Source organism: Harpia harpyja, chromosome 3 (genome assembly GCF_026419915.1).
Source record: "Harpia harpyja isolate bHarHar1 chromosome 3, bHarHar1 primary haplotype, whole genome shotgun sequence".
NCBI lineage: Eukaryota > Metazoa > Chordata > Aves > Accipitriformes > Accipitridae > Harpia > Harpia harpyja.
Window position 1 is genome coordinate 22,149,441 of NC_068942.1, and position 23,915 is coordinate 22,173,355.

General features: G+C 38.1%; 1 protein-coding gene and 1 long non-coding RNA gene across 3 annotated transcripts in view; one reads left to right on the plus strand and one right to left on the minus strand.

Moving 5' to 3' along the window:
* The window catches only part of ME1 (malic enzyme 1), a 191,920-nt gene that overhangs the window by 91,931 nt on the left and 76,074 nt on the right, over positions 1-23,915 (plus strand). For both annotated transcript variants that reach the window (XM_052781629.1, XM_052781630.1), the window contains exon 6: positions 19,838-19,941. In XM_052781629.1, coding sequence (XP_052637589.1) covers positions 19,838-19,941 — 104 coding nt within the window. The remainder of the gene's footprint in view (positions 1-19,837; positions 19,942-23,915) is intronic.
* On the minus strand, positions 882-3,463 carry LOC128139370 (uncharacterized). Its single transcript, XR_008234345.1, has 3 exons — positions 2,557-3,463; positions 1,506-1,591; positions 882-1,372 (listed from the first exon to the last, which is right to left on the minus strand). It is a non-coding gene; the product is annotated as an uncharacterized LOC128139370 (long non-coding RNA).

Here is a 23,915-nt window from a genome sequence, read left to right on the forward strand (position 1 = left end):
ATTTACTGCAACACAGCAAACTAAGCAGCCAAGTCAAAACCAGGCACACAAATCCTACTATTTTACCTGCTACCATGACCCAAATGTAACTGGTCACAACTGCAACTTGCATCTAGAGCTAAGGACAGTCCCCTGCTAGCTTCCAGTCAAGCTCTCCGTTGAATATATTCTAGTGACACAAAACACAACCCTCATTTTGTAGCCCTGGTCCAGAAACCCGTCAGATTATTTCCACTGCTCACCACAGAGAAAGATTACACTCTATCTGGATTTAACAAGATTAAAACACGTTTTTAAATGAAGGGCAGGTAAAACACATTAGAAAGCACAAACCTGGGGCTTGCTTCCCCCTCCCTTTTTTTCTGCTGCATAACAGAGTCTTTCCTGACCATACCCTAGGATTTTGGGAAGTCTAAGCGAGTCAACCATTTTTCACTTGCAGTCTTTATGTTCTGGAATTGGCATGGTACTGACACCTCCTATTGAGCTCAGTGACTCACTACTTCGATAAGGAAAGTTTCTCCCAAGTTTCTGAAGCTAACCAAACCTTGCCTATACAGCAGAACACAAGGCTGGTTTTGATCTGGTAACGCATTACTTGTTATTCAAAGCTTGCTTTCACTGTTCTGGAAAAGCACAGACTATCCTGTTGTGTTGGTTTTGGCTAGGATAGAGTTAATTTTCTTCATAGTAGCTGGTATGGGGCTATGCTTTGTCTTTGTGCTGTAAACAGTGCTGATAACACAGATGTTTTTGTTATTGCTGAGCAGTGCTTAGACAGAGCCAAGGCCTTTTCTGCCTCTCACAACACCCCACCAGCAAGTAGGCTGGGGGTGCGCAAGAAGTTGGGAGGGGACACACAGCCAGGACAGCTGACCCCCATTGACCAAAGGGATATTCCATACCCTAATGACATCATGCTCAGCATATAAAGCTGGGGGAAAAGAAGGAAGGGCAGGATGTTCAGAGTTACAGCATTTTGTCTTCCCAAGTAACCGTTAGGTGTGATGGAGCCCTGCTTTCCTGCGGATGGCTTAACACCTGCCTGCCAATGGGAAGTGGTGAATCAATTCCTTGGTTTGCTTCGCTTGCACATGCAGCTTTTGCCTTTAAGGCACCAACTTGTTCATCCATTGATTCCAAAGCTTCTCACATGGCTGCACTATCATAATTAGAAAAAGTCTATTTTGTTTTCATCTTAACAGCCTTAACTCACCTCTGCTCATTTTAAAGTACAAAATAGAGAGTGACAGAAAGTGGAACTGAACACTTTGTACATGAGAATTAATATTACTTACCAGATTCAATGCTAACTTCCCCTAACTTTAGATGAGCTTGAGCTGCATGGAGCTGAGCTTCTTTTGTTTCTTGTCTAAATCAAGAAAAAAAAAAAGTAGTTTTCAAATCCTGATCAGAATATGCCACATTCATTAATTGCTTATGCCACTCCCCAACTTACAATGAGTTTCTCTAGCACATATCCAAATTAGGGCTTAAGTCTTTACCTCTTGTAGATTACTTTTGCTAACTCCAGCATGTCCCAGGCTAGCTCAAGATTTCCAATTTCATCCTCCTCACTTTCCTGTAAAGACTAGAAATGCATTAAAGATTAAGTGACTTGGTTACATATCATATCAAACACCACCACTGAGTTTCTAAGCAGTGTTGTCAAGGAACAGATTTCTTCAAGACAAACAGTTTAGCACTAGAAGTAAAAAAAAAAAACAAACCCAAAACAAACACACATGCAGAAGAGGTTATTGCATCAACCAAGACTTTACCTGCAGTGAAAATGTTTTAAGTGGAACATAAGCTTACATTCTTAGTTGATAAGGCCTTAATTTTTTCCCAGAAATAACAGAGTGCCAAGCACCAATATTATCCCAAGAGTAAGGTTTTGTTTAAGGTGCTATTTATATGAACCAAAAGCTAAATAAAGGAGTTGATGTTCCACTTTTTTTTTTTTCTTCAAATGAGCTTTTGGACTTCGTTAGAATAGTCTGAAGAAGTGACAGATATTCTCTTCAAGACAGTTGTCTAGCATGCTTAGTACCACACTCTAATAGGCTCCAGATTTTTTCCAGGTGTTTTGACTGCTATGTCAACATTAACACCTCACATTTAAGCAGCACTACACTTCCCACTAAATTCCCATCCTAATCATGGCTTACAGGACCAGGTACATTCAACAGGCGTAGTCAGACAACAACAAAACAAGCAGAGAATAAAGTGTTACAAGTAACTAACTTTAGTGACAACCTAAAGCAACTCTCCCTGCCTGCCCCTGCATTTACCAGGCTGCATTACTCATCAGTAGACTGCAAGCATTTGTTTCAGCATAGCTAAACAAGCCCAAGTTTACAGAGCTGAGCAAGATCCTACAAGGTGGACTACACATAACGCTGCCCCTTCCTTAGGCAATATTGGTTTTCAAAAGTCATTTCCTACATAGGACCAAATGAAATACAAGTGAGCTTTTATAAAGACATTAACATGACATTTAGACAAATACTGCACTCTTCCATGAGCACCGATATCAGAGCTCAGCAATCTCACCTTGTCTTCCACTGTCAGCTCATTCTCCTTATCATCTTCAGCTTTATCATTTTCTTTATCTTCCTCTTCAGATTCTTCTGTTTCTACAAGGGAAGTAGATGAATGAGAACACTTGTTGTTACTACGCTTGCTTCACATGGCAGAATATATTACATCCAGCCCTTATCCTTCCAGTGACAGGTTAGATGTGTGATGCAAGAAGAGCACAGATATATTAAATTCCTAGCAGCAGCAGCCATCTTGCTGAAACTGTTAGGCACTGTAGACTAAAAGAGGTTCCAGGCTCCCTCAGTCTTTGTTTTAAGTTTCACTTCATACTATCTAGAACAGAAACTTGCATAGAATTCAGTTCCCACAAATGCACTGTGAACTCCCACTGAAGCCACAGGATCCTGAGCAGCCCTGGAGGTACAGGTCAGTTGCTGGACTTCACACTACAGATAACAAGTGTTTTCAGCAAGATGGCTGCCAAGCTGCATACAAATAAGACTGTTTCTGAATTCGTGTTCCTCACATCAGACATTTAAGTGGCAATGTTATTAATGAACCTGCTATTGCGTAGCACTGACTTGACTTCTGATACTGTGTAGGAGCACTGCATGATCTATTCTACCAGTAGAAAACATTTTGGGAAAATGTGAAGGAGTATGGCTAATAAATTTAGAGCATTGGTTGACTTGCGTGCTAAAGTTGCACACTTAATTCCTGTATCATGACCACTGACTATATCCAGAATAGGAGGACCTTGATGGAATGGACACTAGAGAACCCATGAGCTCGTTAATCTAACTCCCAAAACGCACACACCTACCACTGAGAGGGCCAAACCTGTGAGTATGAGGACAGCTCGATCAAAGGTAAAACAGAAGAGATATTAGAAAGTTAAAATTTAAATAGTGGGAGGAGTCTAGAATGGCACAGCACCAGACCAGGATGTTCAAGAGTGTCCTCACACTAACAGGGTTGGGGAAAAAAAGCAGCAGTATGTGTACATAAACAGCCTTTCCTCAGCCTGATGAGGAGTGGATAACTACTCTATGTGCACTATACTCTATCCAGACAGACACCTTGTTAGGCAGCTGCTCCACCATTGAGTGTTCACTGTGCCCAGCAGTACAAATCCTTTCAGTGTCCAGAACTATTTAGTCTGCGTATCTGCCACTCCTAAAATAAGGCTCTTCCTGTGAAGCTGAGTTACTGACAAGCAAAGTTTCAATTATCAGCTCATCAATTAACTTGTGCAACAGAAAGCACTGGCCTACTAAGACCACGCAAGTAATACTTCAGCAAAGTGTACAAGTTTTACTAGGTTACTGTCCTGGTTTCAGCTGGGATAGTTAATTGTCTTCCTAGTAGCTGGTATAGTGCTATGTTTTGGGTTCAGTATGAGAAGAATGTTGACCACGACAGTTACTTTCACATAATCCTGAAAACAGCTATAATGAAGCAGGGAAGCAGAATGGCACAAAAAGCTAGGTAGCTGGAAGACTATACTAGATAGTAGCAATAAGCCTTCAGGTTTCAGGGCAAATTAAGTTTAGATTTTTTTTATTATTACAGAGGAGTTTTTCTTTTATTTTCATTATTTTCATGATTACATAGGAGTTTTAGCTAGATATTAGTGCTTTATCCATTGCACATTAAAAGCATATCGTTGGCGAATGCTAACGTCCCTCAGGTCTTCTTTGGGCTTTTATACATATCATCATTTTTGTATTTTCTTCATGGGTATTTAAAATAAATGGCCTTTGTAAGCCATATGTTATCACTGCTGGTTTTGTCTCATTAATATTTTCATAGCTTGAGTAGTTTTCTGTTTGTTGTAGACATGAGGTGAGTACTTCATAGGATACGATAAACTTTATTTTATTTTTTCCTTAGAGTAATATGTCAAATATGTTCCCTCTGTTACAATGCACTACAGACTTGTGCCCAAACCTCCTGTACTCCAAGGATTCACATGTATGGGATGTTCTAAACCCACTGATAAATAGTGTGATAGACTGGTTTGGGGTTTTACTTTATGTATTTGGTGGGGGGGATTATCACTTAAATCATAAAGTGGATTCCAACACTTTGGTTTTCTCACGCCTCAGTATTTTTTCTCTGTGGATCAGGAGTTTCCACCTGATTGTGTCTCCTACGAAGCTTTGTGCCCCCCATGTTGCTGAGTTGGTGAGGTACACCCCGGGATGTGTGGACTGGCATGGAGCCTTAGATATGGATGACTATAGTGAGCAAGTGGAGGCATGGGCATATTTAGCAACAATTACAGTTTTCCCACAGATTTTATTTGGAAAATCTAATATTTCAAAATACATGATTTGCTGTCAACTGAAGTAAGAAAAAACCCTAAACATGCAAATATCCATCAGAATTTCAGAATGTTGCCTCATTTCCAGTGAATAAATAGGGCTGTGTGACATTTTTGTTGACTATTGCTGAAGTTGGTGTTAGTTGATATTGAATTCTTACCACGATGGTAGTGAGAGGTGTGGTTAAGTGAATACTTATCCAAGGTCACCTTCTGTAGCATGTTAGAATTCTTGTTCTGTGTTTTCTTGCATATACTGAGTTTTCTTCACTTTATTTCGACAACCCAGATGTAGAAGAAATAGTAATTTTTTTATGTGCTTTTCTGAATCTTGTGGAAAAAAATTAAACTTCAATTTTGATACATCAGATTATTTTATTCTAGTACAGACATTATCATGATTACAAATAATGAGTCAGAACAATAAGAGTCTCCAAAGGTCTCTCTAATCGGGCCTCAGTCAAACTCTAATATTTGGTCCCATTATACTGCATCGCACAAAGTTAGGTAGTATTTCTTGAGTAATTTGCTGTTTATAACATGATGAGAGGAGGAATGAAGTAATACAGAACTCTGCTGTATTTATTTATTTTTATTTCAATAATCACAGTAAATGCTAGTTATTCCCATCCCAATCTGACCATAGGTGCGTATTCAGACTTGGCATTCATTTATGTGGAAGTGTTTGTGCACACACAGATACGTCCATTACATCATACATAGAGTTAATGTATCTGGGCTGTTAGAAAATTCCATATTTTCACAGGGCTTGTCATCAACAGAAATGGTAAATGGTTACTGGATAGAGAGGCCTTTATTGCACAGGATATTCCATATTTTGGAATACTGTGTTTTATTTGGAAACTACATTTCCTGTTTTAATCTTGTTAAATGTGTCAGTCTGCATCGTAGCTTCCATCTGAATTTTGTCTGTGCTTTTTTTTCTCCGTATGTTTCTTTACCTTCTGTCCAGATTTATTCTAAGACCTATAATCAATTTTCACAGCCTCTCTTTTTTTTCCCAAATATATCCAATGTGCTGTCTGCAGGCATGCTTGCTGACAAGATGCATCAAGCAGTGCTCATGGAGAGTAACAGATAATAACTGCAAGGAAGCAAAAAAAAGAAAATTGCATAAAAGCTTACAAGCCAAACAGTTGCTGTCTTTAGTCTTAGGAAAGGAAAATGGCTCATTGTTCACTGTTGGCTTTTCTCCTTGAGCCAGTAAGAGCTGAAAGTCCTGCTGAGGTGGACCTCAGCTTTGAGTGAATGCCAAGGAAACCAATGTCAGCAGTGAACGTTATCTGTTAGGTAGTCTTAAAAATACAGTTCAGTAACATTCAGAGAGACCTCTTGATCATGATTTTCTTGCAAGAAATCAGAAAGTAATTTGCTGGTGGTGTGTTTTACACAATTATTTTCATTGGTTTTAATAGTGAAAGTCGTTATATTTCAGAATTCACTTGTGCAATTAAAAGGCTAAGAATCAAATTGGGTTTTTTTATTGAATACTCAAATAATACATTTCCCAATTTATACTTTCAAGTATATCCTCAAAACTGCATATGGCTTTAGTCAGGACGGTTTTCTACCCTCTATGGCCTAAAACCCTTGCCTGAAGTGACTGCATCGTGTTGTTGAGGTGGGGTTCCAGGGAGGGAATCTTGAGAGTCTAAATTTACCCAAGATATTGAGGTTTCCAGTGTGTTTTAGTCTTTTAAAGACTGCCTTTTGAAGAATTTTTGAATTTGTCTTCTATTTTGTCCATAGTGTTCTGCAATTTTTTTTTTTTTTAATTCCTATTTCTTCTGTATATTCTGCCTTAGTATGTATTTCCTTGGTTGTATTAAACCTTCAGTAGAAGACTGTGTATAGATGTCTGGTCCTTCTTAAGGGATGCATTCTACTAATCATGTATTAAGAGAGCTGAAATACAAAACGTTGCCTACCCCTTTTATGAAATAATTGTGTACAAATGGGAACAGCATTTCCTACCATATTTAGAACTGTTAACTGTGTTGACTTATTTGCAAATGTAGAAGATCATTTGCTGTTCTTTACCATGGTATTCCAAGGGGAATGTATTACATCACCTTCCTTGTTTTCATTTAGATGCTTTTCTCATATTTTCTTAGGCATAGCTCAGCAGCTATGAGTACCAGCAGTTTTACCAATAAAACTCAAATATAAATGGGCTTGACTTTCAAACATTAATTCTTTTAAAATATTTTTCTCAGTTTCATAGTATGTACACTATCAGCATTTTATTTAATGCTGCATTCCCTTGTACTGGGCTTTGTTCTTTACTATAATAATAGAAAGACATTCTCTGTTTACCTTACTACTATTATAATGCTTGTCTCCTTTTGCCCTAATAGGGGGATGAAAAATACCTTGATCTACATTTCCTTTCAGTAGGAAAAATACTTACAATCCTTTTTAAATAAATAAAAAAACAACAGAGCAAAGCCTTTTTTTTTTTTCACTGGGGGCTTACTGTTGTCATTGTACAATGGAAGGTTACTGCAATTGTTAAAACTCATCCAATTGTTCTAGTATAATTAAATTAAAGGAGACTTTCAAGTTCATATTATATTTTTAATATGCATGTTGTATAAAATGATATATTATTATATATTTCAGTGCCAGATTTACATCCACCATCATCCTATGTTGCCTCTGCTTAAAGTCCTCTTATACTTTCATAAAATACTAGAGATTAGTGTTTGCAATCTTGCAACCATCCAGCCTTTCTACATTGCCTATGTACTAAACCCAAATCTAGACTTTTCTACTATACCCACACAGGCAGCAATATTTTTGCCTGTTCTCTTTTATCTTTCCCATACTTAAGATTCAATGGAATGGACATTTATAAGCTTGTGTTTGAATTATTAGTCCTGAGAATCTGGGGCCCCATCACCAGAGTAGGTAAGCTCAGAATGACTGAGAAACAGATGCAGAGCTTGAGAGTCATCTGAACCTGAGCTAATCACCCTAGGCTAATTTTATGAAGAGGAGCAGATGCTTCTTCTTATAGAGTAGCTGTCTCAAATTCGTCAGATGAATTGTATCTTAAAACTATCTTTTTTTGTCTCTTGACTATAAAAAGAACTTAGACTAGCTTAGATATTGAAATACCCAGTATAGGTTCTTAATTTAGATAACATGAATTCATACTCTGTTTGCACTTCACTTGCCTTTCCCTGCATCTGACATGTTGTTGCCATGTGGCTCAGGAGGCTTCTACAGAGACTAAAACTTGGTTTTGAACTTCTGTCAACCCCTTATTAAACAAACTGTTTGTACCTTTGAGAAATGCCGTTCTACTGCTTAATGTGTGAGAAGACCTCAGCAATTGTCTGTTACTTTTGACCCATTGTCATCCTTTAAACTTTGCCATTTTGGCTAGGAATACATGGTATTCTTTTGCTGAGACTGTTCATTTATTTTTATGAAATATGCTATTTAAGAATATTTCTTTTGTGGAATACTCTATTTCATTAGACCATGGAAAATGGGACAAAGCCAGGTGGTGCTTCACATTTTCACATTTACCAAACAGCATATCAGCAATGATTTTTAAGACCCGAGAAGCTGAAGAGGGGAGGGCTTTAGCAGAAAGTACCTAAATGGTGACACCAGATTTAAGTCTCAGTTTCAGCTGACATTACAAAAAAAGAGCTGTGTACTGATGTTACTGGCAATTCTGTCAGTCCATTTCATTTCTTCTTACTTCACTTTTCAGCACAAGGGGATCTATAAAAGAGGGGAGAAATTAATATCTGGAAATGCTTATTTTGGATTGCATGCATGAATATCCATAGACCAAACTGACAGCAGACTGTATTTCAAGATACGTTAGACATTTCCAACTCTTCATACTCAGAAGACAGCAACAGATAGTGTTTGTTTTGGTTGGCTTCCATTCTTTCTGAAATAGTAACTGCTAGCTATCTGCCTCCTCAGCAATTTGACAGGCAATAGAGAAGACAAGAGAGGGAATGAGCCATAAATATAGCCATTATCACAAAAGGTGGAATAAGATGCATCATTTGTGCCTCTGTGGAAGTGGGCCTAGTGTCTGGGACAAAACATGTCACCTGCTGACCTCTTACAAATGTTGGCCTTGCACTAGCAGGTCTACTTTGTGCACAGAACTACTTTTCCCTTTTTTCTTCTGGTGCTAGGACAGACATATAGGCAACAGCTGAGATGCCAGCACCGAAGTATTATCACCAGTCTTGTTTAATAATTGCCAGTCAGTCAGATAGACATTGTTCATGTGACTTGTTTATGTAGGAAGAATCCCAACCCATTTGGCTCTAGTAAAGAAAATGGCTGAGTGTCAGCACAGGAGACAGGGTTGTCAGGGTCAAAGATATTTTGATGAAGGACTATGTGGGAGTAGCTTATGGAAGTAAATGAAATAAATAGACATAAATTTAATAGAACTCAGAAGAGGCCACAACAAGTGATGGAAGTTTGTAGTTACATGTGAATGAAAAAGAAAGGATCAAAACAGAATATCAGAACTGTGGATATAGAAATGAGATGTACTGATAACATAGAACAAGATTTTCAGTTTTGTAAATGGTGTATCTGTTGATATGTTAAAATTCTGTTCAATTAACTATGTGATGGATTCAAGACGCTTTGTGTGCTGTCAAAATGTGAGCTGATGCAATATTAGCAAAATTCTTTTTATTAATAGAATATTAAAGATAAATGAAAATGAGATCTTTAAGACTTTTAAAGTTTGTTATCTTTGTCGTATACCAGATGAAGGAAAATTATTAAGATGGCATTCTTCTGAGTATTATTACTTAATAGCAAAACTTTACTGATGTCATCTTCAAAGGAATGAGTCTTTGCTCTTCTCTGATTCACTTTGTTGTTGTTGGTTTGTCGTTTGATTTTTTATTTTTTTTGTCTGGTTTTGAAAGCTGGATGACTGCTTGCATTCAGACATTTCAGCTGCCTGTCCTAAACAAAATTTAGAAATGTAAGTGGATGAAAATAAAGGGAGTGATGTGTGTTTGTTGCTTTGCAAAAATGGTGTAGGAAAGTTTGATGTATTCAAAGTGTCTGAACCACCTCAAGCAGCTGTATCTTGTCATACTCTCTTGATTAAGCTGAAGAAGATAATTTATTACGATAGCTACACTCCTGGTAACTTTGCAGGAAGAAAGAAAAGAAAAATATCTTCAACTTCTATAAAAAGTTTCACTGAGGCTAGACTTGTTTTTAGGGTACTATGTAGGCTACCGTGAGTACTGTTTTGGCCCTTCTTAAATATTACTGTTTGGCCACCTTCTGTGATTTATTATAAGCACTTAGTGCTGGACGCTCAAGTAGGGTCCAGCATGTCCTCCCTCATGTTTTTTGTGAGCAATAAACTTTGAAAGTTTGGTTGTGGCAATCTATGTCTATAGCTTGCAGTTCCCATTATCCATCAGCTATATTTCAAAATGTAGCATTGAGGGTAGTGTTAAATGTTTCTTGCTGCATGACAGGACGTGCAGATTGAGATTTTAGCCATGTAGCTGCTGGTGTTCATGAAGAAGAAATGATAGTCGTTAACTGTATGGGGGCTGTTGAAGGTCGGTTGTGTAGAGAGTTTAATGATTTTCCTGGGATTCAGTAAAAGCTTTTATAGAAAGTAGATGTCAGGGGTTTTAGGAGATTTCTTGTTAGGTGGTCTGAAAAATATATGAATAAAATACAAGAGACTTCTCAGATTTCTTTGCTTTCTGATTGTTATTTGTATGTTAAAATATTAATGATTATATGCAGCATAATCTGCTGAAGTCCTAAATGATGTTGGATTCTTCAGGACTATTGTTTTCTCAGTAGGCAAATGATTAAGTTTTTCAAGAAATGCCACTGGCATGCAGACAACCATTTGTTTTCAGTTTTACTGTATAAAAGAGTTATGCATCCTAAAATTGTGTCTGATGAAATGCTGCTCCAAAACCATGGTTCTGAGTGTCTTCCAAGTTCCAACTCGAATTACAGGCATTTGTGGAATTGGCATCGTCCCTGTCCCTGCAGACAGATGTTAACATCAGGAGAGTTCTCTGAGACTGTTAATCATAATGCAGAGTATTTGTCTTGCTGTTTATTTTATTTTTCTTAAAATACACAATGAATTAGGCCTCTCTGATGTCCTTACTAACTCTGCTAGATACGGTTCTGGCAGCGGATCATATGATGCATGCTAGCGTGACTTAGTGCAGCAGTACCACCTTAGACATTGTGGTGATGCTCTTTTGTTGCAAAATCATTTGTAACCTCCCAAGGAAGAGGCAGAAAGCAGTATTCAATGGGACTAATGTGCTATGTCTAAGGAAGAGAGAAAAATTTGTAGGGAGAGGAGCAGGCTGTTGTCTGAGCTGTGTTAGTGGGAAACTGCACTTTTCAGAGCTTGTCAGAATTGCCCAGAACAGAGTTTTCTCATGGCTGGTTGGGACTAGTGACTCCTCCTAAGAGCTTCCTCAGCCCAGGGCATCCTTCAGCCACTCTTGACTTTATCCTGTTACATGAGAGATGAGGGATTTTTGCTCTTATTTCATTTATAAAGCTCTTTCAAAACATAATTGTCAAGCTGAGGAACTGGGAGAGTTTTTTAGCTTATTAGCACAACCAGAAAATACACATTGAAATAATACCTGTAACTAATATGCATTGAAATAATACCCGTAACTATTTGTGTGCAATCACATATTTCTGTCTATGGAGAAAAAGACAGGTTATAGTCAGATGATGATGGTGAGGAAGAAGAGTTAGAAAACCTCTGGTGAATTTTACTTAAATTTATCTAGGGTCCTTCAAACAATAAATAAGGATAAAATAAAAAATTCAGGGAAGTTTTGTGCTGGCTGTCCCTACAAAACTTTCAGGCATCTGCTGGGAGATGTAAATTCAACATTTTTTAAGAGTTTTGCAGTAAAGAGCAAATGAAATGATTATTGAAGTGTGTTACTGTAGATATGTTGCTTGTCTTCACTTAGTGCTCATCCCTGGAATACAGCTGCCTCTGTATTCCACCCACGGTGACAGTGCCCTGTTCGTACACAGCATGCCATTATTTTCAGATTGGAACAAGTCACACAGAAAATAGATCTTTCTATACTTTTTCTTTTGTATAAATTAAGGAAAGTCCAAGATTAGAAATTGTTTCCCCTTCCTCCTGGTAATCAAGTGCCTTAATAACGACCTGCTTGGCATAGCTGCTACTTGGTGTAGAAATTAAATGTAGATTTAAAAGAAGGACCTGGTGCATCCATGTGGTGGTGGTACACAAGCATGGTACTAGGAAAAGAACTCTAGTGCTATAAAGATCAGCCTCACAAGGGCTTTATGATTTCAGTTTTGAAGCTAACTTTCAATTAACAGAAGATGTTGGCACAATTGTACGTTTATGATTGAAAACCTCTTTAGTTTGTCATTTTCTAGCATGAAAAATTGACAAACTAACTTGCTGGCTTTGGTGGCAGGGCTTTTTCCTTCAATTACAGTACTTCGGTGAACAACATGTAATCCAGTCCTGAGGAAAATGCCTGCTTTTCTCCTTGTGAACAGAACATGGCTTGTGCTGCAGATTCAGTGATGGCAGTTCTATGATATTTGCTTCTAATAGTTTTTAGAAGTTAAGCTGGTTGAAAAGCATCAGCGTAAGCTGTTTTACCTGAAAAAAGTTCCAACAGCATTTAAGTTTCAGGGAAAGACCATTATTTTTTGCTTTATCTGTTGGCTAGCAAAGATGTAGTCTGGGGTGTGCTTCACTGCTCAGCTGTATTCCCAGGTCCTTCCTAATAGGAAACTGCCATAAAGAACAAGGTGCGCAGAGCAGTTTTTGCTAGATTCTCCAATTAATTTTACTGCAAGAAATTTTTTTTAATAGCAATGGAAACTTGCTGGAAAAGCTTTATCACTTTTGTGTGAATCTCTTATACTGTGTACTGGAAAGGTGAGCAGGTGGAACAAAAGCCTAATTGCTCTGAAAAAGATATAATTCATCTGATGTCTGATGTATTATTGCCTTTTAAAAAAAAATTTTTAGTATTCAATATAAAGTGTGGCAAAATATACAGTTAGCATAGCTATGCTGTGTATTACTTGTAATTTTCAGAGCCTATCCAGAAGAGAAGTTCAGGTGTCCCTGTGAATCCCGGGTTGTTGGGAATGGAAAAGTCAAATCTAGAAAGGAACTTCCTTAGGCATATGCATCATTGATGGGCACCTGGCTGTTACCGGTATTGTGAGTTTCAAGTGCTTGGAAATCTTGAATTACACCTAAAAATCATGAGATAAACTTTTGATTTCTAAAAAGTATTTTATAATTTCCAGTATTTTGGAAGTAAGCTAAGAGTGAGTCAGATGTACCTAACAGACTCAAACCAGAAGGCAACGCTGCTACCCGCCCCTGCACCATCAACAGCCCTTGAGCTTTTCACCCATCACTTGATTCCACAAACTCGTGGACACAAACACCAATGCATTGCCTGACTCGAAGAGCAGACAGCACAACAGCCTCTTGAAAAATCAAGTGCATCTTGCCTGTTGCTGCAGCAACTTTTTCTCTTTGGATTTTGCACTTGGTGCTCCCTCGCTAACAACAGCTCGCATAGCTTGCGCTATTTTGTATATTTGATGTACGTTTGTAAACGTTACCCTGAGGGGGCCGAATGGTCTTTAGCTTTGCATGCTCATGCAAGGGAATGAGTCTGACTTCCTGGGAGAGCCCTTCTGGTACCCGACAAGGGAAGGAGGGATGCAGGCGGAGCGTGCCGTGCGAGAGGGCGGGAGGGATGGCGCCCGCCCGGCACGCAGCCCGCCGTCTGCCCGCAGCCCTCGCACGCTGGGACCTTTAGTCGGTGCCACGTACGCGCGCCGGAAGCAACCCACAGAATGTCCTTGGCACAGCCTGGCTTTCTGCAGTCTCTTGCTTGGGGACAGGCTGTGGTAGTTTCATAGTGTGTTACGAGATTCCTTCATGAAGCATTCTTTCCAGCCATTAGAGTGATTTTTATTTTGTTGTTAAATTAAAGTTCGCTGGAGCTGGCAATTTTTCAGCTGGGTAAAGCTGTCTGCGTGCGTGGGAAATAACTAGGATATAAGCGACGTGGTTGAGTGCGCAGTCAAAGCTACGACTGGCAATTCCTCTTCAGGTTAAGAAATTAGTAAGCTTCTTGAGCAGAAGGCAAGCAAAGGATGTAAAGGTCATATTGACAGATAAACAACCTTATGAAAGTATAGAAAAGTTAGATGGGGTAAGTCAAGCCTGTCTTTAAGGAGAAATAACTGAAAACGTCTAGTGTAGCTGTGCAAAACTATAGGATCACTGCGCATGTGTGGAAGAGAACATATTCTCTATATTTTTTAGCACAATCTTAAATTATTTTAAACAAAATTTGAAATACTGTAACTTCTTTTCTGTTACATTAGGATATTGCTTTATCGGAGTATTAATAAAGATTTATATTTTGAACTCTCAAAGATGCATAATGTTCCTTGCTATTAATTTTTTTCCACATAAACTGTTCCTTTCCAGCACTGCATTTAAGACTGATGTCAAAGGAACATTATGAATGTATTATCTTTTAAATTCTTGACTATCACAGGTCTAGAATTTTGTCTGGACAGACAACAGAATTTTCAGTGATGTTTTTAGGGTTACAGATGGGAAAATGTTAATTATAATACAACTGTTGTCTGCATGCACAATATCTTTGTCTCTCAGGTACTGGCAGCCACTTGGGTTTGGCAAGTCTAACACAGTTGGGCTCAACTTTTTAAACTCATGTCCAATGTGTGGGGTTTTTCCTCCTTTGTCTAGACCTAGAATGACCCATCATGATACCCATTTTTTGGCCTCCTATTTTGGGATCTTTTGTGACATCCTGTCCTATGGGGGATCCTCTGGAGGAAACTGAGGTGCAAAGAGAGGTGATTCTCTGTAAGCCAGTACCTGTCTGTTGAGGATGTCCAGATACAGTGTTAGCTGAGACTCCCGAAGATGAGGTCTCCTTCTTGTGGGGCGAAACAGAGGATAAGGCCCCCTTTTTCTTGTGCAAGAGGCCCCTTGCAGTTTGCAAATGTGTTGACAATGGTCTAGCCTGTAGATAGGAGGGGCCATGATCTCTTCTTAGTAAGTATGTCATGGGGCCAGTGTAGTTCAAAGAAAACAAAATTTTAAAAAAATCTTTAGCTCTCTGATCATGAAACTTTTTTGCAAAGTATTCTACATCCTCAAACCTAATTAGCGTCAGTGTTACTTGCAGCATTCAGCGCATCCGAAATTCAGTTAGCATTTGGAAACACAGAATCTGTTACATGTTTTAAGGACATCATCCTGTATTTCAGACTTCAAAATAAGCTTATTCAAAGAAAAAAAAGCTTCCTAGTCTAATATAAATTGAAACCTTGTACATTCTTCCTAATGCCATAAAAAACGCTTTGCCGCTGTAAGCAGTTCTTGCAGGACAGAAAATTGTGATTCAGCATGTTAGTGCTTACAAACCCAAAATTTAAATGAACGCAGATTGATTACTGGGTAATTAGTATTGATAGAAGCTGAAGTTAAGTCCAAAACATTGACGTTGTTTCTGACTGGCTAACTCTTTTATTGGAAGAAGTTTCACATCGAGTGAAATTTCAATCTTGTGGAACCAAAGAAAAAAGTTTGAAAAGTCTGACTTTCCTGGAGAACAGAAATTCCCCTGTGCTCACCAGCCCTTCCCCAACCTGTGAAAACAGAGACAAGAAGAAGTTTACAGAAAGAATTTATAGTGTATTAATATAAGAAAATATTAACACTTGAAAAAGCAGCAGCATTCCCTTGGTTTTCTTGGTACCTGTGTCCCCTGTTAGACCAATCATACTCTGAAATGTGTTTCATTTCTGGCACGTGGCATTTCTTTGTCCCAAAGCTTCCGATGTCCCATACAAATGTAGTTCTCCTTTAATTTTATAACTGTGGCTCTAATGCAATCGTTTCTCCCTGTAGAACTGGAGGATTTTGACATTTTAATGGCATGGGGGGAGTTTCTGCTCTGAAGCATTACCGTACACCGAACACTTTCTAGATGGCACTGAGAGGTTCTGGATGCTTTGTGCTGCCATCTTTGTGAGTGGAAAGGCTCAGTGTCTTGCAGTTCTTCACCTCCAATTTTCCGTGAAGCTGTTCATTAAAATATGTATCTGTTCCAAAGAAACGTCTCGGTGCCAAGTTTGAGAATAGATGACATTTCAACATGTTTGTTCTCAATTGATGAAATATATGTGTGCAATTTTCTGTTTCTTGCTGGTTTGGCTTTTGTAGCTAAATTAGAGCCAGGTGCACAGCTCAAGCCTTGCTTGAACTTTGATGGTTTGCTGATCTCTTTACTATAAGCGTGCACAAGTAAGATGGTATAAGCGGCTTGCCTTTTTCTTAAAACCCCAAAGGTCATTACAGTTTTAATACACTCAGGTGGCGTTCAAAGAACTCTTTGTTATTTTACACAGCTAATTCTAAGTAGATCTACATGATATTTCCAGTACCAGAACCTCAATTAAGCCTTTTATTCTTGTAAAACCTTATTTCTGTTAAAGCTTGAATGTACCACATTGCTAAACCTGAATGTTTTAGAACTCTTTTTTTTTAGCCTTAGAGTAAGTGTGTCTAAAAATAAACTGGCATCAACTTTTTTCAGTATCATTTAATACACATAACAAACCCACTAAGCTGAAAAAAGCAGAGTTATGTTTTGATGGAGATTCGATTTCCAAAAGAACAAAACAAAGTTTAAGCTTTGACAACAAGCTGGGGAACAAAAGAAACCCAAGTCATTGAGGAGAAGTACCTAATCATCATGTCAGCTTGACATACTCAATTGTAGGATGGAACTTTCTTTTCAGTAATCTGTTTTGAAAGCCATGAATTGGTCGATAGCAAATGTTAATCTCTCAAGATGTGTGAACCCTCTAAAAAAAAAAAACAAAAAACCAACCACTGCGGACCTGGTTTGCATGGTGTTGACCTGAATAAGGGGGTAATGTGCTTAAGCAGCTTATTCATTCTTCAGTGCCCTTTGGAAAGGGAGCGGCTCCACAATGGTTTGCTACTCAGGGCTCAGACGTGACCACTGTTCTTTTCACTTGCTGAATGTTTCATTCTTTTGTCTGCACCCTGGGTTTCTTCATACGTTGTTCCAAACAGGACTATAAAGGAACTTTTTGGGGCTATTTCTTGTCGAACTGTAACGTTTGTGAAGCAGAATGCACTGAGCTGTAAAGGAATTTTGAACTCTGGGTATATAGCTGGCCAAGCTTTTCATCAGAGTTGTGTCGCTGAATTAATTGTCTCTGCCTGTGAGACTTCCCAGGCTGGAATTTTAAACATATCCCAGAAACATTGTATTAATTGTTTTAAATATTCCACATTAAATTTCGGCATCAAAGATATATGAATAAATTCATGTAGTGGTCTTCTAAATGGAGCTGTTTAGTGTTGGCTATAGATTTAAAAGTTCACAGACATGAAAGATGCAAAAGTGGCAAAAGGAGTATAGGAGCCTATGTTTCAAGGCAGACCTGTGGCTTGTTTAGCACTTTTTAAACAGTCTAACTGTGAATGCCTGTTTCTCTTGAACTTTCACAGAATCACTGCCCAACTTAAGCTGGCTTCTTGAAGGAATCAGCATGACTCAGTCTGGACATGGAAACATGTCTTCAGAATTTAAAAAATAAAGGGACCAAAGATTTTTTTTTCTTTTCATTTTGAGCATTGTTTTACAAAATGAGAAAACAGACGTTGTTTAATAAAAAGCTTGTGGAAGTATGTCAAAAGAGCAAATCAATTTAGGAAGAAGAGTTACGGGAGTTGGAAAGGGGATAAATTACTTACACTGAATTTGGACCATGGAGCGTGCGGTGTGCTTGCACAGGACACAGAGTAGCAGAAGCCTACTGGTATGGAAAGCTGCGGCAATGGGATTTTAGAACTGGGATTCCTGTTTCTGAGTCCTACTGCGATGCTCCTGACAGAGGCTCCTGCTGCTTGGCAATTCTGCTTTCCAACCTTGCACGCTCAGTCTGGTGGGAAGCATGAGGCAACTCACACGGGATTTGTCTTAAGATTTCACATTGCTAAACAGTTCATTTGCAATTCCTATGAATTTATCTCCCAGAAAAATAGAATTATCCTTGATTTGTCAGGTTTTCCTGAGGTCATTTTAAATAACTAGGCAAACTCAAAATGGAAATGAAAGAATAATTCCAGAAATAGTTCTTGACTACAAAATTGGAAATGATTATATAAAAAAAGAAGAGCATACAAAAGAGAAAATTGCTTTGGAAGGCACCTGACATCAAGCTCTTGCCAGTTTTTCCTGCAGTATCTGGAATAAGTACATAATTATGATTTTGATGTTGCTGCTAGAATACCTACAATAATGTAAATACGCAGCTAAAATTATTCCAGCCAAAGAATATCCTACTTAAACATGAACGCTACATAGAATTGCTGAAAGGAACAAATAAAATGCTTACAATGTAATGACTTCACTTTCATTTACAAAGCAATTTTAATTTTGAGCTTTATTTGTTTTCCGATTCAGACAGTTGAACTAAAAACTTCTGAAGGTCTCTAAGTAGTGTATTAGAAATAGTTTGTTTTGAAATGGTGATGAATTTAGCAACAATTTTAGAAAAAACCAGCTTTTAATCCTGCTGAATTTTTGTATTGATTTTTTAAATGTTCTAATCTGATACCTTTAATTTTTTATGGAAGTAGGCAGAAAAGTGAGGGAGAGACAAACACCTCCATCTGTAGGTCGCCATCAGGATACTCCCAGGGGAGGCAGAATACCACCAAAGGTTTTAAGTTTCTTACTGATTCAAATCAGTCCCCAACTGGGGCTTGTGACCCGAAGGATTTTTCAGTTGTACAACATCGTAAAGCTGTGAAGGGAATTTAGGCACTTCTCTAAAATACAGAAATCAGATTTCTGATTCCCAGCCTGAAGCAATGCCGAGCAAGCTTTCTGGCCGTGTTACTTCATGTTGTACATTGAAGGCTGTCTCCTGGAAGGAGAGGTGGTCTGTGTTTTTCTTTACGATGTTTTCCTAATTGAAGCTACCGTACAAGTTTCTGCAGCCGTGTTGGTTTTGCAAATTGTTTTTGGATGAAAAATGTTTAGTCAAGCTCCTGACTGATTCTACAAGCTGTTTGGGCGTGTGTGGGAGGATTGCACACTAGATACAACAGAGAAATAAGTTTATTCATTTTCAGAGGCCTGTGAAAAATAATAGCAAAGAGGGTTCCTGGGAGAGCCCGCTAAAGTGTTGAGACTAGGGAATTGCTGTAGCTGGAGTGAATTGTCAAAAGTGATTGCAAAACACTTTGAACACATTTAGTAATTTGTAAGTTAAAATTTGGAAATGCATCAGACCAAAACAAGACCTTCTAGTAGCTTGGAAGGAAAAGGTCAAAAGCTTGGTTATGTTTTAGCATATTGAATTTTAGAAAGCAGCACGTTTTCTGAGTATCAGGTCATCAACACAGTTGAAATGATGGACTCTGGGAGAGATTTGTGAAACGTGATGATAAAAGTAAAGAAAATGGCTTTTTTTAAATATCAAAGCACTGTCAGGATGTAAAGGAAAAAGAGAAAAGTACTAAGTAATGCTTTAAAAGATATTTTTGAAACCTGACTTCCCAGAATAAACTCTTACTTTTTCACTTGGAAACAATACACCTCCTTTGAGACTGGGGTATCCCTTTTCCTTGATATAAAAGGGTGTTTCTTTAATCTCTTTGTTGCGTTTCTTCAGTCTTTATATAGGGGTGGATAAATGGATATGTACTTCATATGCTTGAGTTAATCCTCAAACACTGTATTGTTGTCCCCTTCTTATTAACTTAGAGTGTACTAGTGTAACTTGCTCATGTAATAGTTCAAACATATTTTTTTTTAACAGGCATTGCTGAAAGATCCTTTGTATATTGGGCTGAGACACAAGAGAATCAGAGGTCAAGCCTATGATGATCTTCTTGATGAATTCATGGAAGCTGTGACTTCAAGGTATGTGATACATTTGTGCTATTCATTGGCGAATTCCACTGTGAACTTCATCTTGGGAGAAATAAAGGTCAGTAGCTTATGAAAGGAAGACAGAGTTGTTAGGTTCATGATCATTTTTATTTTTAGCATAGTATTGTATAAGTTTATAACTGCCTGGACTTCTTGCCTTTAATATTGCAGTTTTATGAATTCACTGCATGAGTGGTAAAACTCACCTTGAGATGAGTGAACTAGTTTTTCAAAATTTCTTTTCGAGATTTGTGTTGTTAAGTATTTGCCTAATAATTTTCTATGCCTAGTGCTGTGCCTACGTGATTTTCTCTGTCTCTGTGATTTCATATGTGAGATGTCAGCAGCCTGAAAGAATCTATCATACTTGGCAACCCCTGCCTCTGCCCCCACCAAAACCACGACAGGACTAAGCTTTCAATGTTTTGGTTTTATATGTCATGGTATGGACCTATACCAAGACAGCTCTTTTTCCTGCTTCTTTTTTTCCTATACAGAAAGTAGTTAAATTTATTATTAGAACATGATGCATAAAATAGTTCTTCTCACATGTCAAATAAGACGTTTGCTCATATTTTCCTTGTTTGTTAAAATATTTGGAGTTCTAGCCCTGCATTCAATGTGTATACCTAAAATAGCCCAAGTGCCAGGATCCTTAGCAGAATGTGTTTTCTGCATCTGCATCCCAAAGCTGGGGCTGAGCTGTGGGACCTGGAAATACTTTCTAGCTCCTCAGTCTTGGCTTGTGCCCGATCTGCGTTTTGAGTCCATGTTGGGACCTTACCTGGACGTGCACAACCTCTGGTTCCTGTGCAAAAGAAACTTGGGCAAGCAGGTAGTATTAATTACCATGCATGAAGTGCATACTCCTTCATGTATTACTATACTCTTCCCCATCATGCCCAGTTGGCTGACGCTCCCTTGTTCATAATCTTGCTATGGAAGTTACCGGTTTGGCTTTACCCTGTAATGTGTTTGCTCTTTTTCTGAGTATTCCCTTTCAGATAAAATTGACGCATTTTCACCTTCCTAATACAAGGTTCAGAGCATTAGAAATTGCTCTGTGGACTGCGTTTTGAGAATCCCTAATTTAATGCATTCCCTAACTCACCCTTTCTTTAAAATGGACCACAGTTCTTCATACTGAAGGAAATCATCAGAGTCAAGCAGAAGATTATCTCAATAGTGTTTGAAGGTCTGGTTGACATGCTCTTTTTACTTAAACATCTTTAAAACTATAATTTTGAGCAATTTGTGTTTGCTTGACCTTCTGAAAGATCACTTTGTTCTCAGCTAAACCTGTCATGGTCTACAATGGTGTGTCATTTAGTTCATGTTTCAAGTGGAGCACTTATAAATTAAAATTCAAACTTTGCAAGGTTTACTTGTGAATTGTTTTGGCTGTAGTGTGACATCAGTATTGATTATAATACTCATTTGCTAAGGTGAAGGGAAAAGTGATGTAGTTAAGTCAAAATCAAGTCCATTTGCTCAATAATTTCATATGTTCCTAAATTCAAATTTGTGTTTAGCATGCTGCTGGCAGACTCAGCACTTGCAGCTGACTCTGGTGTGGTGGGCCTGACTGTTAGAGATGGAGGTCATGATTTGCTTTATTGTGTATGACTTTCCCTTGGCAGCCACTGTGGTGATCTAGGTAATTGTATACTTTGGTTAAATGCTAGCTATCTTTTCCTTGTGAAAGTTTCTCTTATGTTTTTCCTCTTTTCACTTTTCTTAGCCTTCTGCTGGCTGTTTCACGGTGGGAGTATTTGCTTCGCTCATCTTAGATGCATGTTTGTTTGGTCTGTTACATTTTAGGTTAGTCATATTTATTGTTCGTTATTGCCATGGTACTCCAGAAGAGGCTTTCTTATTTAGCATTGTCTAATCAGTTCTGAGAACGGTAGAAGTTCTGGGGAAATCTGTTGTTGTGTTTTCAGTACCATGGAGTATTCATCTCCAAGACATACATAACCATGAAGATTGTAAAGCATGAGGCTGTCATGTATTTTTAATAAGCCAAATTTAAAGACAGGCTTTTAAGGTGATGACAAATATTTTCAAGTTGGAAAATTATGTTAAATACCTATTTTAGATCTTTTTTTCACCCTCATAATTCTCCAGAGAGGCCAAATGCTAATAAAAGTGAGAGCCAGGTTTTAGCAGCACTGCCTGGGAACAGGCAGGAGTAGGCAGCTGTACAGGGCAGTGAACTTTGTACAGGCTTTTCATTGGCTTCCAGGGAATCTTCCTAGACATGCACAGCATCTTGATTGATTGTTAAATTTTGAAAATCTAAATTTTTATAAGCTGATGTAGCATCATTTATAGTGTTTCATGTTGAAATGTCACTTTTATATAGTAAATGTCGTGATACATAATAAAGAAAATGCTTTATAAGAAAGTGTGTCATATGAAGATATAGTTTCATTAACTACAATACTTTCCTCTTCTCAGCCTCCACTGCTATTTACCCCCAAAAAGTTCTTCTTATGAAACAAAATTATTTATGAAAGAGTCAGGATTTAAAAAAAAACCCACAACTTAAACCATCCATTACTAAAAGATTTTGGTACAGTATCCAGTGTGCTATCGTGGCAGAATGAAACTAGTACAATGTGATTTTTCCCAGATGTGGGAAGGCAGAAGCATATGGAAACTATCTAGATTTCTGTTGACATAAATCCAGTGAACAGCTTTTATTTATTTACATATGTGTATACATTTATCTGTTTATTTATTTATTACCAGTGCCAGCAGCTGCCCTCTCTGAGGGCAGGTGCTATAATTTCTCTGGACATTACCAGGTGTTTCTTGCTTTTGTGTCAGTGTGGTAACTTAGGGGAACAGGAATATTCTAAATGGAAGGAATGTTTTATAACATGAAAAAAAATGGACAGTTATCTTCATCACTGAAGAACGTAAATCAAACTGGAATTCAGAAACATTTGTTAAGTTTCTGCCCTATGGAGAAATGGGTCATAAAATGTTTTATACAGAGAAGTAAATTTTTCCAAATGACAAGTTGTTCTTAAATATCTGTGTTTACAGAGGAAACTCTGAGAGGAGGGATTGCTAAACAAGACTTTGGTAGCTGGGATCAATCCACCAAGGCTTCCTGTGTAACCAGAGGAAATAACTCTATTTTTTATTCCAGTTCCTATTTCTTCCCTACTTGCCTGCAATGATGCAAAGAGAAATATATCAATGGCCAAGAGGTATTCATGTACAACAGTGAAGGGATTATGGAAACGCTTAAAGGGAAAATATGTAGGATGGAGATGGAACAAGAAATGAAGGGAGAGGAAAAAAGCACCTTTTAAATATCAGGGACTTGAATTTCCTTGTCTGATGCAAAAAGTAGATTTAAAGAGTCTGGAATTTTTTTCCTTATTTTGAAGGACACTTCATTTTCATGAATCTGGTAAAGATAATTCCACCTTGAACCCCTCAAAAAAATGCCACAGTAGGGAAAAGAAGCATCCTACCAGCTTGCTTTCTGTTGCAGACCATCCCCAATGGAAGGCACTGTACACTGGGCAGGGACAATACTGATTTGCACCTCTGGTCCGTGAACAGATAGGAAACTTTTAGAAAATGGAAAGAATCTGGTGTAATTCCTGTAGGGTATTTCCTTGTCCACCTACTGCAACCCCAAAGAGCTGGGCAGAATTATTATTCTGTTACAAGCTAAACCCTGTGGATTTGTGATGCATAAAAAAAAGCACCCTATATCACTGGAATTATCTCTCTGTGCATGTGTGATGGTGAGTTTTCAGTTTCACTTCAAGAAACAAGTAATAGTGGTGGACCCTTGAAAGGTAATATCATGTGTCATTTGTTCTCTTCTGTAATCATATTTTAATTAAATCCTTCCCCACTCTTTTTATGTGCTGTGCTTTTGTCAAGTTTGTGAGCTATAAACCAAGCTGCTGACAATTGTAATTCAGTATGTTCTGTCC